Source organism: Chrysochloris asiatica, unplaced genomic scaffold, assembly GCF_000296735.1.
Source record: "Chrysochloris asiatica unplaced genomic scaffold, ChrAsi1.0 scaffold00304, whole genome shotgun sequence".
Lineage (NCBI taxonomy): Eukaryota > Metazoa > Chordata > Mammalia > Afrosoricida > Chrysochloridae > Chrysochloris > Chrysochloris asiatica.
The window spans coordinates 1443832-1459937 of record NW_006408822.1 but is presented as its reverse complement, the minus strand read 5'-3'; the positions used below and the strand labels follow the sequence as shown (position 1 = coordinate 1459937).

Here is a 16106-nt window from a genome sequence, read left to right as displayed (position 1 = left end):
TTATTATATATGCCTGAGTGGGTTTTTTTGTTTGTGGGTTTTTTTGTTTGTGTGTTTTTTAAAAAAAACTAAAGTGGATAGAGAGAAATACTTTTAACTGATGGTATATGGGGGGGATTATAATAAATGTAATGAAAAATATATATATATTTACAGACTGTAAATGGGTACAGGAGGAAGAGTGGGAGTATACCCACAAATATATGAGTTTGAAAGAATATTTGTATGTGGGTATTTACCTTGTGGTGGGGCATACAGCACAAACTACAGGGTCCTTATGAGTTGGAACTGACTTGATGGCACACAGCAGGAGCACCCCAAAGGTAAGTAATGTCCTTTTCCAGTGCAAAGATGGGAGAGAACAGACAGAAGTGGGTGGTAGGATTTTTTTCAAAGAGAAAGAATTCAAAAGAAGTAATAGTTCCTCTAAGAACTTGATACCTTGGTACCAAGACCATTAAAGATCAATGAGAAATAAACCTACAGGTAATCTCACTCATGAGCATACATGTAAAATCCTAGGTAAAATATTTCCCAAATATATATAGCACTCATTTTAAAATGTGTTATGGCCATACAGGTTTTTTGTGGGTTTTTTTTTCTGGTATGCAAAGTTGTTTAACATTCAAAATCAATTAATATAAATCTGGTTAATGCACCAGACTGCAAAGTCGTTTGAACTGCGAGGTTGGCATTTCAAATTCACCAGTCACTCCTCAGAAACCCTATACAGGGTCGTTATGGGTCGGAACCGACTTGACAGCACTTTACAACAATAACAATAACATGTAAATAGAGGAAAAGTCATATCATCTCAATAGATGCAGAAAGATCTATTGATAAAATTTAGTACCCTTTCATGATTTAGAAAATAAAAACAAAGGTACTAACTTTATATTGGAAAAGAAAGAGACCTTGGATAAACAAAGCACTGCCTAAGGAGAATAAAATTAGAGGCATCTTATTCCCTTTCTCAAAGTTTACTACACAGCCACAGTGGTGTCAAAACAACCTGGAACTGGTACAATGAAAGATACATAGAATTGAGAACCCAGAAATCAATTCATCCACATACAATTAACTGATCTTTGACAAAAGGTCAAAACACATTGAATGGGTAAGAGACAATCTCTTCAGATGCTGGTAAAACTAGAAATCTATTTGCAGAAGAATGAAACAAGACCCATATCTCAAAAAATAAACTTCTGCACAGTATTCCACTGTATGTACTAAAGGTTATTTTATTTTTGTGGGCCACATACAGTCCTTATAATGACTTCTATTATTTTTCTTAGCTTTGCAGGTACACAAAAATAGGCCATGTGCTATAGAAGAAATGCCATACTTAACCTGATGCAATGATCGGTACAATACAGGCAAGCTAGTACAACATCGGGAGAGCTCTAGCACAAAAGTCTGGTAGTGAACCTGGTCCCCACATTCTACATGTGGTAGGCAGGTGATCCCAAAGCCCACACATGCCTCAATACAGAAATATATGAGTGCCAAAACAGTCAGTTCTGACCCACAGCGACTCTGTATATGAAAAGGGTTTTTTCTGTTGTTTTTAAAAAATATTCTCAGTAAATTTTATTTCAATAGGGAAAAAAATGAGTTCTATCATGAACATCACTCTTTGGTAGTTAGAAAATGAACCTTTAAAACAAATGTATATCAAAGCACATTTTAGACTATTGAAAATCAGATTAGAAATATACTAACACTAAAAATATTGTCATGCATTCATTGATACGTAACTTACTAAACATATATATATAATTTTTTTTAAAGGTTTTTATTGTGGATTAAGTGAAAGTTTACAGAGCAGATCTTTGGTTTTACATTCATGAGAAGGGTTTTTCATAAGCCTTTTTCCTTTTCTGTTCAAACCCTTTTAATCATTGTTCCGAATCATGACTGCCTCGACTAACCTTTCCCCTGTGCTCCAGGAACATATCAGCTAATGATTTCGTGCCACATTGTTGATTTAACCTAGGGTAAGACAAGCCAGGTGGAATACTGGAGGGCAATCAAGTCCCACAATGGAAGGCACCAGGACTCAGTGGGACATAAATTATATCCCCTGATGAGAGCCCTAAAACTCTGAGAAAACAAGGTAACAAAGCAGATAGGTTGCTCCTGGAGGGGTATAAGAGTTCTGACTGTAATGGGTAGAGCAAGGAAGTCTTTCAGAGAAGGATTCTCACTGCCTTCCAGATGTGTCAGTCCAACGTATATTCTCACCCCAGCTCAACTATTATCTACAGGGACTGCCGGTTGGACATCCAGGGTTTCTAAGGAGCAGTTAGTGGGTTTGAACTGACAACCTCACAACTAGCCATCCAGTGTCTATGCTACTACAGTGCCACACCAGGACTCCCTATGGGAACTTAATTAAATTTGCCCTCAAAATTAATCATGTAATTTTTAAGAAACTTGCTACTGGTAGCATAGTAGTTACGAATAGCGCTGTGAACTGCAAGGTCAGCAGTCTGAAACTACCAGCTGTTCCACAGGAGAAAGATGAGGCTTTCTATTCCCGTAAAGATTTACAGCCTTGGAACCCTGTAGAGGGTCACTAAGAGTCTGAACCGACTCCACAGCACATAACCACCACCAGGTTTGGATTTATAACTCTAATATTAATTATTAAAGGCAAAGTAATTTCAAAATAGTCATCTGTGTGACCAAAAGCCATCTTTGAGGACAGCAAAGTAGCTCAAACTCACTAGGAAGTAACTGGGTGTTAAGAATTTAGGAATAACAAGAACACCCAAACTTGCAGATAGTACCCATCTGACCTAGCATCGATGGCTTGAAAATCAGAACTCGACTAGAGGAAGATTAAAAAAAAAAAACACTTTTTGATAAAGGAAACAAGGGTAAATTGCTACAATTTGGTGAACTTGACCTATACTCATGGAGGTAGTAACTCTACATACAGAGAGGGAAGGAATCTTCACATCAAGTATCAGTGCTATCCCCTCTACACACAGGGTAGACAGGGATGGGCAACTTAGACATTGGCTACATAAAATGAGGAGGCGATAAAGGCACAAAGTGACTGGCTTACAAAGTTTCAAGGGGGAATTTAGTTTAAGAGTATGAGGGAAGAGTTCCCACTGAATAGTCTTCATCTTGTCTAAATGGGTCTGGTTAAAAGAGATGGGGATAAGACTCTTATGATTCAATAGTAAGTAATTGTTATCATGACCAATTCTGACTGTCAAAATTGTAAAGGTAGTTTTGTAACAAAAACGGGGGAGTGGTTAATCTTACAGTCCAGAAACAGAGGACCGACCCTAGGACCATCAAGGTGGAATGTGAGACCTTATCCAGAGAAGCAGCAATACCAGAGATGGAGGCAGAGATGAGGACATGGAGAGAGGGAGCAGCTGAGGACTCTAGATTCATGGGAAGAGAGGGACTGAGAGCTGGCGGCCAGGAGGCAGACTTGCAGAATGTGCTCTTTGGTGGCTTAAATGATTATACATGCCTGAGTGTTAAAAAAAAGCTAAAGTGAACAGAGAGAAATACTGTTAACTGATGGTACATGGAGGGGATTATAATCATTGTAATGAAACAAGGTGTATGGTTTGTTGAATGTAAAACTGATGATCTGCCCTGTAAACTTTCACTCAACCCACAATAAAAACCTTTTAAAAAAAAGAAGAAGAAGAAGAAGAAGAGCAGGTTAACTAGTCTGATAGAGACTGGTGGATCCCGGAGACTGACTCTTATTCTACAAACCTGGAATTGAACTCATTTCTGGGAATTACCTTTCAGCCAAACTGTACACAGACCTATAAAGTCAATAATAACACCCAGGAGGAATGCACTTCTAAGAACAATCAACTACAGAAGACCAAAAGACAGCATTTTCCAAAACCAACGTTTGAAAGGCAGCAAGAGGCAAGAAAGAAAGATGAATGGAAATGGGGAACCCAACCAAAGAGGAAGTGGGAAGAGTGCTGTTACATGGAAACTATTGCCAAGTACTGTCACGAAACAAAATGTGTATAAAATGTTAAATGTGACTCTAATGTGCACTGTAAACTTCCACTTAAATCACAATAAAAAATATTTTTTAAACCACACACACAAAAAAAAGGAAAGAAAAGAATTTAGGAATAGTTCACGCAGGTGAGCAACACGTGGCTCCGGAAAAGGAGATGGAGTACAAGAAATCGTCCCAGGAACAAGTGGTATCGTCTTTTCTATTTTATTAACAGACATCCTTATTAAAAATAACAATAATAAATCTGCAATTGTTTTTAAACATTTTAAAAACGACAAGTCACGTTTTCTGCAGGGTCTGCGCCGGCGCGCCGCAGACCCAGTTCCTAGCCCGGAAGAAGAAGGGTACGCAGCCCAAGGAACTGGGCTGGGAGGTGGACACTCGCCCCTAAGAGGGAGGAAGGGTACCGGGGGTCCTGGAGGGAGAGAGATGGGGCCCAAGGAGCGGGCTCAATAATGGTTTCTGATGGTCGGTGAGCCCCATGCGGAGGCTCTCACACCGGATTTTATTGAGCTCTGTTGCTTTTAATTTATGTGGTTAAAATATGAAAAACTGAGCTATTTTTCAGAAAAGCGCCTTTTCAAACCGTTTTTGCCACCTGCAGTGCCTGCCCAACCCAGCGCTTCCCGATTAACCACTCCTGCCGGTGTTGCTGCAAAGGCCGGAAAAGGCCGGCTTTGCTCTTCTCATCCGCCACACTTCCCTGGCCCAATAGACTGTACCATCCCGCCCCCCCCCCCGAGAGGACCAGAAATGGTATCGTCCTGAACCTCTGATTGGTGAATAGGTGAGGGTGTGGCCTTAGGAGCCTGGTTCCGCGCGCGAGATCTCGGTTGTCGCATTGCGAGCAGGGCAACGAGCAAGCGCTATGGTGAGGGATGGCTGTGGGTTGCCGGCGAGGCGGAGGCTGTGGCCTGGGCCCAGATTCTGGCCCATGCCTAGTCCGGGGCCTACTTTGGGAGCGGGGGCTGGGCGGACGCTAGGGCCGTGCTGATGATAGCGCCCTGGCTACTGTTCCAGGTGCTGCTGCACGTGCTGTTCGAGCACGCGGTCGGCTACGCGCTGCTGGCACTGAAGGAGGTGGAGGAGATTAGCCTGCTGCTGCCCCAGGTGAGTAAAATCGGTGACGGGAGAGGGTCTGCGGCGCCGTGGGGCGAGTCCCAAGCGCAGACCCCAGCATGCACCGCGCGCTCCCACGTGGCCGACTGCGCGGGCTGGTAATCGGGCCTGGAAAGCTCTGGAGTAAGGGTCCTTATCTTAAGTCATCGCTAAAGTAGTTCTAAGGGGCTTCTGAAATAATCGTTCTTTATCACACCGAAAATTAATCTTGAGAGATGGGATCCAGACATCAGTGTTTTTTTAAAGTTTTCTAGTTGTTTCTTGTGTGTATCCAAGGCTGAGAAATTAGAGTCGAGAGTGAGGGAAGGAAACTGTTCATGCTGTCCTCCCCACCCCAGGTGGAGGAGTGCGTGCTTACTCTGGGCAAGTTCCACAACATCGTTCGTCTAGTGGCCTTTTGTCCCTTCGCCTCGTCCCAAGTTGCCTTGGAAAATGCCAACGCGGTGTCAGAGGGTGAGTTGAACACCTCTAAAGTTTAGAAAAGATGTAAAATGATTTCTGCTACTGTTGACCATGGGGTTTGGAGTGTTGTTGTTAAGTGCCGTCGAGTCGATTCCAACCCATAGCGACCCTGTATAGGGTTTCCAAAGAGCAGCTGGTGAACTTGAACCACCGACCTTGCAGTTCAAACGACTTTGCAGTCTGTCGCATTAGCCCACAGCACCACACCAGGACTCCAGTATAGATTTAAAATGTTTCAGTGTTTAAAATTACACCCAGAATGCCGAATTTATTTCTTTGGCTGGCACTAGCATGCTAAATACTTAAATCATGAATTGGGGGGCCCTGGTTTAAACCCCATCCATGTCCAAAGTTTTTCTAAGCCTAATCAACTGTGGTTCCTTGCAACATCGTTCATTTTATGTGGTCAAGGAAAACTTTTGAAAGCCAAAAAAAAAAAAAAAAAAGACTTGGTCTCTGGAGGGAGGGAAATACCTGTTGATTTTATCATACTGGAGGTTATATTTAAAGCTTGTGTGTTTTACACTGGTGCCATTGGACCTGAATCCTGTTCCTCCCTCCCTTTCTTGAGCAAGGCTTGCAATGATGACTTGTGTCTGTCAATCCCCTGAGTGAAATCACTGATGTCTCCATGTCTCTGAGCAATGCCTGAAGGGAAAGGGGGAGGGGTCTAGGTGTGTCATACCAGTGGAATCCGTGTGTTAATAGTTGCTGTCATTTAAACAGCATCTTAACAAGACCTCTTTATATTTTCAGCATGCTAAAGCATGTTCTGTTAGTAAAATATATGTTCTTTACCTGGAGGGGTTGTCCATGAGGATCTCCGTCTGCTCTTGGAGACACACCTGCCATCTAAAAAGAAGAAAGTACTCTTGGGTGTTGGGGACCCCAAGATTGGTGCTGCTATACAGGAGGAGTTAGGATACAATTGCCAGACTGGAGGTGTGATAGCTGAGATCCTACGAGGTGAGAACATGTATCATATTTATGCCATTCTTGACATCTTGGGGAATTCTGGAAATCTGTTGGGGTGCATAAGGTTACTTCTGGGAGGTCCTGTTTACCTGCTGTACCTGGATATGGGAATAAGCAAAGTGCCAAGTCCATGCTCATAATCCTGCCCTCCTCCAGGAATTCGCCTGCACTTCCATAATCTGGTGAAAGGTCTGACAGATCTGTCTGCTTGTAAAGCCCAACTGGGGCTGGGACACAGCTACTCACGTGCCAAAGTGAAGTTTAATGTGAATCGGGTGGACAATATGATCATCCAATCCATTAGCCTCCTGGACCAGTTGGATAAAGACATCAATACCTTCTCTATGCGTGTCAGGTAAAGTACAGGGACCGCCCCACAAAGTGAGGTCTTTGAATCTGGAGATCAGATCTGGGAAGAACCAGGTAGGGTGGGGACAGGGCCTCCTTGTGCTTACCACAGGCTGTGTTCTTACACTGACTGTATAGAAAGAGGAGGCAAAGTAAAGTATCTCATATACACCTCAGCCCAGGCCCTGTGCTTGGTCTGTATTGTGAATGGGGCAACATGGGATTGAAAAGACTTTGAATTTGACTGCTCCCACTTCCTCCAGGCAAACAATAGACAGTGGGGAATGCTGAAGCTGTTGATTTGTAATGTGGCAGTGGGCCCAGGGAGTGACTGTGGCTCTTTGCAGGGAATGGTATGGCTATCACTTTCCGGAGCTGGTGAAGATTGTCAATGACAATGCCACATACTGCCGCCTGGCCCAATTCATTGGAAACCGCAAGGAGCTGAATGAAGAGAAGTTGGAGACACTGGAGGAGCTGACAATGGACGGGGCCAAGGCTAAGGCTATTCTAGATGCTTCTCGGTCTTCCATGGGTCAGTGCAGAGCCTGGCAGCTAGTTGTAAGGTGTGGGGCTTTCAAAGTGCCTGAATTCACACTCACTGTTCCCTAGGCATGGACATCTCTGCCATTGACTTGATAAACATCGAGAGCTTCTCAAGCCGTGTGGTATCTCTGTCAGAATACCGCCAGAGTTTACACACTTACCTGCGCTCCAAGATGAGCCAAGTGGCCCCCAGCCTGTCAGCTCTGATCGGGGAAGCGGTATGTTGTAGGAAACTAAGGGATGTTGCCATGTATAGCAGCACTGGTATATTTTCTAACCCACCCAGTCTTTTTCCGTATGCTTGATGTGGGAGAGGTCAGCAGAGCTTACATGATTGTTAGGACTTGTTTGTATTTTTCTCCAGGTAGGTGCACGTCTCATTGCACATGCTGGCAGCCTCACCAACCTAGCAAAGTATCCAGCATCCACAGTGCAGATCCTTGGGGCTGAAAAGGCCCTGTTCAGGTACCAGTGAGGGCGCCTGCCCATATTCAGGTGCTACTTCTGGTGCCCACTACTTCTTTGGGGATCACAGTGATGGCTAACCAGGGCCCCTGACCTTATACAGGCCTTTGCTATGGGGGTGATGGCCAGCCCTGGTGTCTGAGTGATTCCCAGGGCCCAGCAAAAGGGACCAAGCTTCCAGGTCAGCGACAGCGGATGCCTTGCCCCTGCCTCTGGGAGCTGTGGGTTGGCATCAGGAGGGAGGTAAGGAGCTGCTGTGACTGTTGCAGTTGACATTTCTGATCTTAAACTCTGTTGAATATTCTCAGAGCCCTGAAGACAAGGGGAAACACCCCCAAATATGGACTCATTTTCCACTCCACCTTCATTGGCCGAGCAGCAGCCAAGAACAAAGGCCGAATCTCCAGATACCTAGCAAACAAATGCAGTATTGCCTCACGAATTGATTGTTTCTCTGGTAGGTGGGGAAAGGCCGAGGAGGGAGTAGGGCTCACTACCTTGCAGCTTCTACAATGATGGCAATATTTTTCGTCAACAGCAGTTCACCCAGTTGAGTGTTGATACTTTTGGGTCTGAGTGAAGCTGAGAGTAGAGGGAATGTTGGCAGAATGGGTAGTTTGCCTCTTCAGGGGCTGACAGGTTGTTTGTCCCCACACACACTCAGAGGTGCCCACAAGTGTATTTGGGGAAAAGCTTCGAGAGCAAGTTGAGGAGCGGTTGTCCTTCTATGAGACAGGCGAGATCCCACGAAAGAATCTGGATGTCATGAAGGAGGCAATGGTTCAGGTCAGTTTGGGCTTTGCTGGGGGTAGGGAGAACCAGCTGACTGTTGGAGGTGATGAACTGTCTCAGCCTGACCTTGTAAAATGAAGGGAACAAAACTGATTTAATGAGCCTGATCCAATAAGGCCAGGCAGGAGCCCTGGAGAGAGAGGAGTCTTCCAAGTCTCTTTAGCACTTTTCTCTGTCCAGGCAGAGGAAGCAGCTGTAGAGATTGCTAAGAAGCTGGAGAAACAAGAGAAGAAACGCTTGAAAAAAGAAAAGAAGCGGCTGGCTGCAATTGCACTCCTGTCTTCAGAAAACAGCAGTAGCACTCCTGAGGAGTGTGAGGTCAGTCCTAGGCAAAGACCCTTGGTTGTGGGATTACCAACAGCAAAACAAAGGGTGTGGTCAATGAAGCCATGGTCTTTTGGAATTGTGAACAGAGTCCCACCTCTTGGTTGATTCTATAGGAATGAGACAGGTATTGAAGTGGTTGTAGTAACTAACACATCTGTTTCTAGAAGTCCTGCTCTGCCTGCTCTCAGACATGTCTGGAGGTGGTAGCCGGTAATAGCCTTTCCCAGTGGGGATGGGGGCAGGGACGAGGTCTCCAATGTGCTGGGCAGAATCTTGTCAGTGAGTATCCAGTGTTTCAGGGCGCCCCTGGACTCTGATGGCATGATGGTAAACAAAGGTCCTATTCTGATCCTATTGTTTTTGTGTTCATACAGTGGATAATGTTATTTTTGTGTCCTTTGCCCTCCCAACTCCCCAGGAGACAGGTGAAAAACCTAAAAAAAAGAAAAAGCAGAGGCCCCAGGAGGTTCCACAGGAGAATGGAATGGAAGACCCACCTACTGCTGTCTCCAAACCCAAGAAAAAAAAATCTTTTTCCAAGGAGGAGTTGGTTAGTAGTGATCTTGAAGAGACAGTTACCAGCACAGGTTTCCCCAAAAGGAAGAAATCACTCCCCAAAGAGGAACCAGCAAGTGATCCAGAAGAAGCAGCTAACAGTGTCCCAAAGAAAAAAAAGAAGCTCTCTCCCAAGGAGGAGCCAATCAGCAGTGGACCTGAGGACCCTGTCAGCCTCAAGAGCAGTAGCACCAAGAAAAAGAAAAAACTTAAAAAGACATCCCAGGAAAATTAAGAATGGACATTCCCCAACCCATCTCAATAAAAACAAAAATTCACAAAAGTTGATACATGTGTTTTATTGAGCATCTTATACGGGGGCAGGCAGGACCTATGAACAGGGCAGGGCAGCAATGACAGCCTCAGTGAAGTCGTGGCAGGTGGCATAACCACCCATGTCAGAGGTTCGAACCTGTGGGGGAGAACTGTCGTCATACCTGTGGCCTATAGGCCCCATCCCTAAGAAACCCACCACCCAATAGTTCCCTAAACCAGACCCAGGACAACCTAGGCTTGGCTCAGAAGGGTGATTATGGTCCGCTGTCTAGAGGTAAGGCTCTGGTCCAATGTACAGAAGGGATGTATAGGTGTATGGTCCTTGTGAGGTTGGAAGGAATAAAGGGCTCTAACCCCCATGGGGGTGCAGGTGGCCGATGATGGACTTGATGAAGTCAGATGTGGTACTGTAGCCGCCCATGTCTCGAGTCCGAACCTACAGCCACCACCAATGGTGAGGTGGGGGAGAAGAGAAGAGAGCCCATGAAGGGGGTGGATAGGGCAGTATGATCCAGGAAACCCTTGATTCCAAGGATCCAAGAGGGTTTTAAGGGCAGAAAGATGCTGCAGGAATAGACCCGCCCTGGGTCAGCACACTGTCATTCTGCAGTGGGGAGGAGGGGCAGGCAGAGCAGTGCTGTGCTACCAGGGCAGGATGAGAGGCAGAAGACAGATGGCAAAACGCAAATCAGAGACAGGATGAAGCTACCTTGGAAGAAGTGGAAGGAAAAGATGACAGCAAAATGGAAATGAGGATAACCTCCCAAATGAAACTGGTACCTCAGATAACAGATTTAAGACAAAGTCCATGAAAGAGGTAGAAGAAATAGATGAGAACTCAAAGTGGCAAAGCAGATCAAGATGAAACAGCCAAAAGAAAGTCAAGAGCCCTGGAAGGGTCAGGAAAATCAGAGCAGATACTCTGGGAACCTGGAGTATAAGGAGGCCTCAACTCAGGTTCCCCAGAAAGTAGTGCCAAGAACCTGAGCCTTTCTAAACTCACCTTGCCAACTTTGATCACCTTCTTCACCGCATCTGCAATTATGGTGGAGTGGTACTCGAGACTGAATGTGGACATGAAGAAACAGATGACCTCAGTTCTCCATACAAACACACCAGAACACCCCAATTCCCACCTGTGTGCTCCCTGACAGCACCCAATCTCCCCATCCCCTTTTCCATGAACCTACTTACTTGAGATGCTTCAGCATGTTGGAGGCTGAAAGTAGCATGGCTGTGGGGTTGGCTATATTCCTGCCCACTGCCTGGGCAAATGGATGCCTGGCACCCTGTGGGAAGAAGGGCAGGCCAGACACTGGGTAAGCATTATGGAGACACTGAGGCCTGTGAAAGGCATTATAGGTGAGGCTGGGATCACAGAGGGAGGGGGCAGTAGGTCAGGGTCCCGCTGGAGAGGGAGACTGCTGAGGAGTCATTTGGGGGGGGGGGAGACCAGTGGTCAGAGGAAGGGCATGCAGAGATGAGGGAAGACAGATGTGACCTCACTCACCGTCTCAAAGACTGCATACTCTGCACTGTAGCTCTCCCCAGGAACCACACCAGCTCCTCCAACCAGGCCAGCAGCCAGATTGTCAATAATGTTCCCATACAAATTGGGCATCACAAGCACATCAAACTGGTAAGGATTCTGCACCAGCTAGATGTGGGCAAGGAAGGTAAAAACCAACAACAAAAAAAACACTGCTATCAAGTTGATTCTGACTCAGCAACCCAACAGGACAAAGTAGAACTGCCCCATAGGGTTTCCAAGTCAGTAAATGTTTATGGAAGCAGATTGCCACATCTTTCTTCCACAGAGCAGCTGGTGGGCTGGAGCTGCTGACCATTGGGTTAGCAGTCAAACTCTTAAAACACTGGGCTACCAGGGTTCCTTGTTAGCAAGAAGGGAAGTGAATTACACTCAAGCCATGCCCTGAGCACCAGGAGACTCACCTGCATGCAGCAGTTGTCTATGATCATTGTCTCAAACTTGATTTTGGGGTACAGCTCAGAAACTTCCCTACAGCACTGCAGGAACAACCCATCCCCAAGTTTCCTATCCATGGACCAAAGGGAGCAAATTCAGTCAAGTGAGTCCTGGGAGCTACTTTCCCAAAAACCCACTCCACGAAAAATCATGTCCCTCACATGATGTTGGCCTTGTGCACAGCTGTGACCTTGGCCCGTCCCTTCTTGGTGGCATAGTCAAAGGCAAACTTTGCAATCCGCTGAGACTTGGTTCGAGTGACAATCTTCAAGCACTCAATCACACCCTTCGCACTCTGCATGAGAAGAGAAGTAGCTGAGTGGGAAGGAGGACAAAAAGGACATAGGACTCTTCTCTATCTCCACCCTCCCAATTTCTGGGGCCTCACCTCATGCTCTAGAGAACTGTACTCCCCTTCGGTCTGCTCTCGAATGATCACCAGGTCTAGATTGTTATGTCGGGTCTTATAGCCAGGAAGTGACTTCACATGGACAACGTTTGCAAACAAATCCAACTTACGCCTGTGGGTGGGGCAGAACATCAGCACTACACTTAGTGCTTCATTGCCCCTTTGACCTAACCCACTGTCCCTCCACCTAACCGCACCTACCTCAGCCTCATGTCATAGGAGGCTAGTTCCCCCTTATACTCCATCGGTGTATGGATCTTTCCTGTGTGAGAGTCAGGGTGTTAGGCACAGGCCAACCCAAGGTAACCCAAACCAGTATTTAATCCCCTCAGAGGCATAGTGCTACCTACACTCATCTACTTCTGAATCATTGACCCTTAATTGTCCCTAGGGGTAAGGGGCAAAGGAAAACATACTGTAGTTAAAACAATGTGTCCATGGCTTTATGTCTATTTAGGTTGAAACCAGGGCTTCAAGCCAGTTCAGTCAAACTAAAACAGGTCCAGATGTTTAAAATTTAGGTGAACGGACATGTTAATCAGAGAGAAATTACAGGTGGAAGCCCTGGAATGGCAGGCCTGAAGAGTGTGACATACATTCCAAGTGGTGTGATCGGTCACCATCTTTGAGTAGGGTTAAATTCTAGTGAGCACTCAGCAGGAAGTGTTAAGGTGATGCTATAATGGGTTGAGCCTTTTGGAGACATTGTGATTGGGGGGGATGAGTTTTACACATGAGACAGACAGGAATTTTAGAGGACCAGGGGGCTGACTGTACTGCATTTAATTGTTGTTCAGTGCTATCGAGTTGATTCTGACTCAGTGACTCTGTATAGGGTTTCTGAGGAGCAGCTGGTGGGTTTGAACTGCCAACCTTGTGATCTGTGATCCAGTGCTGATCCTATAGTTCCACACCAGGAGTCAGTGCATTTAATAGTAAACTCCCAAATGGTATACCCTGTCTTAAGCCCAAGAACCTGTAAATGTGACCTTATTTGAGGGGAGGGGGAAGGTCTTTGTAAATGTAATTAAGCTAAAGGTCTCAAGATGCAATCATTCTGAAGTAAGGTGAACCCTAAGTCCAACAACAAATCCTTATAAGAGAAAAGACAAAGACATACACACACACAGAAGGCCATACAAAGACAAGAGGCAGAGACTGGAGTAATGCATCTAAAGCCAAGAACACCAGAATTTAAAAGAGGCAGGGGAGGATTCTTCCCCCGTATAAAGCTCAAAGGAAATATGACCCTGACAGCTGCTTGATTTTGAATCTCTGGTTTTCGAGAATTATGAGAATAAGTTTCTGTTGTTTTAAGCCACTAACTAACTTTGTGGTAATTTGTTATGGAAGCCCTAAAAAGCTACTACAGTGAGTGAAATTCTGTAGCAGCAAAGAAAAATTCTGGGCAGAACAGCATGAGTCACATAATACACGAATTTAGAAACTAACATACATTCTGGTATGACCAAGGCCTAGAATACGTGTTATGGAAACCAAGGTAAAAAAGCTGAGGGCCACCTTATAAAAGATCTACTTTCCTATGCAAAATTGGGGCTGGCAAGGTCAGGCTAGTCTTTCCAAGAGAAGAGATGCATAAGATAATCTGCAAGGGCAGGACCACAGGGCAAGATATCAATCAAGAGGTTAAAGCAGAGTATCAGAAGGGAAGAAGGAAGAAAAGGGACAGCTAGAAGTGGCATTCTAGATAAACAATTAAAAAGACATGATAACAACTGTAAACCCTCAGAGCCTTCCTACATTCACAGCTGACATGATCTCAACTCCTGAGCTCTCCATGGGAAGGGATAAATGTGCAGATATCAATGATGGACGCTCCAGAAAATTAATGTATTAGTGAGGAAGGGGGCTTAATGGCACGTGACTTTAAATGACACAAGGGAGGAGAGCACACATACCAATGATGGCCACCTTGTTCTCCTTCATGGAACTTAGCACTTGATCCAGCTTCTCCTCAGATGCTATATTCTGCACCTCACTCAGGTGGTGCTCCTGGAACTCCACCGGGACAGCAGCCGCCTTCCGAGGCAGGACCCAAAAATTGCTGGATCAAGGTCAAGGAACTCCTTTCCATCCCACTCCAAGCACTCTGTGTGCGGGCTCACTCCCAAGCACTCACCTTGAACACCTCCTTAACGGCGTGCATCAGCTCAGGGCCCACACCATCCCCGGGCAGCATAGTCACTGGGAAGGCGCCCTCCACCCTCACGTCCTCGGCCTGGGGGCGAGTCAGCAGAGCTGGAGCAGCCGCGGGAGGGGGGTGTCGGGGGCAGGGGATGCTGGGAGGGAGTGTCGGGGAAACGCAGGCAGAGGGAGCCGTGAGGAGGTCCGAGGGTTGGGAGTCCGGCAGCCGGTTTCACACTCACCTGGTTTCGCGCGGCGGCCCGAGACGCGGCAGAGGTACACAGGCCCCTCCATACTCCAGGGTTCGGGGCGGCGACCAGCGCCTGCGACAGAGACACAAGCCTGTGAACTCAACCCGAGGAACCCCAAACCCCGAATAATGCTGTGACCTTGCCCTCTTCGAAATCCCTGGGCCTTACTCGGGTCAACCAGCGGACACTGCTCAGCGCCGCCATGATGTGCACCGCAGCAAGTCGCGCGGGAAGTGACGCCGGAAGTGGTGCGATCCAGTTCGGGGACGTCCGGAACGTGGAGGGCTCGCTCCCTCTTTCTCTACCCACTTTGACATTCTTTGCGCACTGCTCTTTTGCCTTTGTTTTTGTCCTTTTCTCCTTACCTCCTCCCTAAGGGCTGACTGAGATCACGGGACACATGAGCACTTTGTCTATTGCTTTATTTTCAGTCACTTTCTTTTTTTTATTAAATGTTTTTATTTTGCATTGAGTGAAAGTTTACAGGGCACATCATCAGCTTCACATTCAACCATTCATATAGCTTGTTTCATTACATTGATTGTTATCCCCGCCATATGTCATCACTTTACAGTGTTTCTCTCTATCCTCTTTAGCTTTTTTTTTTTTGGATGCGGGGGGGATCAGTCACTTTTTAATTGTGGCTCTGTAGGATAAGAACTCTCGGCTGCTAACGCAATTCAAACCCACTAGCCACACCTCAGAAAGAAACCCTTTACTGGGTCGCCATGAGTTGAAACCGACTCAACAGCACTTAACAACGAAACAATATTTATGTTGGAAAAAAAAGGATATTAAAGGAGAATGTGAGATTCCATATTTATCAAACGAGACTGAGTTTAATAAGAGTTGAGTTAAAAGTATTAGGGAATCTGTGCCTTTTCCTAATGTTTTTGTTGCTGCGTGTTTGTCATTCTATTAAGTGATACTGAGTACGTCTCTCTGTGTCTCTCACTAGAGACTTTAATGAGCACAGCATAGTTCATAGACTAATTTGTCATTTTGTGTCTGATTTATTTGACTCAACATAATGTCTGCAATGAGAGAAAGAAGAGCCTTTCTACTCCCACAAAGATTTACGGACTTGGAAGCCCAATACAGGATCGCTATGGGTCGAAAGCAGGGAATATTAGAAAGATGTTTACCTGAGCTTTATTGACTACACAAAGGCTTTCAATTGCGTGGATCATGACAAGCTATGGACAACATTGCAAAGTATGAGTATTCCAGAACACTTAATTGTGCTCATGAGGAATCTGTACCTGGACCAAGAGGCAGTTGTTCAAATAGAACATGGAAACACTGAATGGTTTAAAATTAAGAAAGGTGTGCTACAGGGTTGTATTCCTTCGCTATACTTATTCAACCTGTATGTTGAGCAAATAATCCGAGAAGATGGGTCTGTGAAGAAAAATGTGGCATCAGGATTGG

General features: G+C 45.7%; 2 protein-coding genes across 3 annotated transcripts; one reads left to right on the top strand and one right to left on the bottom strand.

Annotated features, from left to right (window-relative positions):
* The first annotated feature begins 5044 nt into the window (after window positions 1–5044).
* Window positions 5045–9856, top strand: NOP56 (NOP56 ribonucleoprotein). The gene is made up of 11 exons (XM_006874846.1): window positions 5045–5128; window positions 5476–5590; window positions 6404–6565; window positions 6731–6929; window positions 7270–7457; window positions 7535–7686; window positions 7833–7933; window positions 8242–8390; window positions 8598–8719; window positions 8906–9043; window positions 9471–9856. Exons 4-11 carry the CDS (start codon window positions 6859–6861, stop codon window positions 9840–9842), a joined length of 1293 nt encoding a protein of 430 aa, XP_006874908.1. The 5' UTR covers window positions 5045–5128; window positions 5476–5590; window positions 6404–6565; window positions 6731–6858; the 3' UTR covers window positions 9843–9856.
* Window positions 9857–9897: 41 nt separating this feature from the next.
* IDH3B (isocitrate dehydrogenase 3 (NAD+) beta) lies at window positions 9898–14907 on the bottom strand. 2 transcript variants are annotated; one of them, XM_006874844.1, is made up of 12 exons: window positions 14844–14907; window positions 14667–14747; window positions 14420–14518; window positions 14199–14319; window positions 12481–12541; window positions 12259–12391; window positions 12032–12165; window positions 11837–11939; window positions 11394–11540; window positions 11078–11172; window positions 10887–10947; window positions 9898–10319 (listed from the first exon to the last, which is right to left on the bottom strand). In XM_006874844.1, the coding sequence occupies exons 1-12, from the start codon at window positions 14877–14879 to the stop codon at window positions 10233–10235; spliced, it is 1158 nt and encodes a 385-aa protein (XP_006874906.1). In that variant the 5' UTR covers window positions 14880–14907; the 3' UTR covers window positions 9898–10232. The 2 variants fall into 2 exon arrangements, with proteins under 2 accessions (XP_006874906.1, XP_006874907.1); XM_006874845.1 differs by having other exon boundaries at window positions 9898–10019.
* Between the last annotated feature and the right edge of the window lie 1199 nt (window positions 14908–16106).

Coding starts and splice junctions, on each gene's coding strand:
- NOP56 (XM_006874846.1), top strand. CDS start 6,859: ATGATCATCCAATCCATTAGCCTCCTGGACCAGTTGGATAAAGACATC. Junction 6,930..7,269: donor ACCTTCTCTATGCGTGTCAG/GTAAAGTACAGG, acceptor GGCTCTTTGCAG/GGAATGGTATGGCTATCACT. Junction 7,687..7,832: donor CAGCTCTGATCGGGGAAGCG/GTATGTTGTAGG, acceptor ATTTTTCTCCAG/GTAGGTGCACGTCTCATTGC.
- IDH3B (XM_006874844.1), bottom strand. CDS start 14,879: ATGGCGGCGCTGAGCAGTGTCCGCTGGTTGACCCGA. Junction 12,392..12,480: donor TCCTATGACATGAGGCTGAG/GTAGGTGCGGTT, acceptor CCCCACCCACAG/GCGTAAGTTGGATTTGTTTG. Junction 10,948..11,077: donor AACATGCTGAAGCATCTCAA/GTAAGTAGGTTC, acceptor GTCCACATTCAG/TCTCGAGTACCACTCCACCA.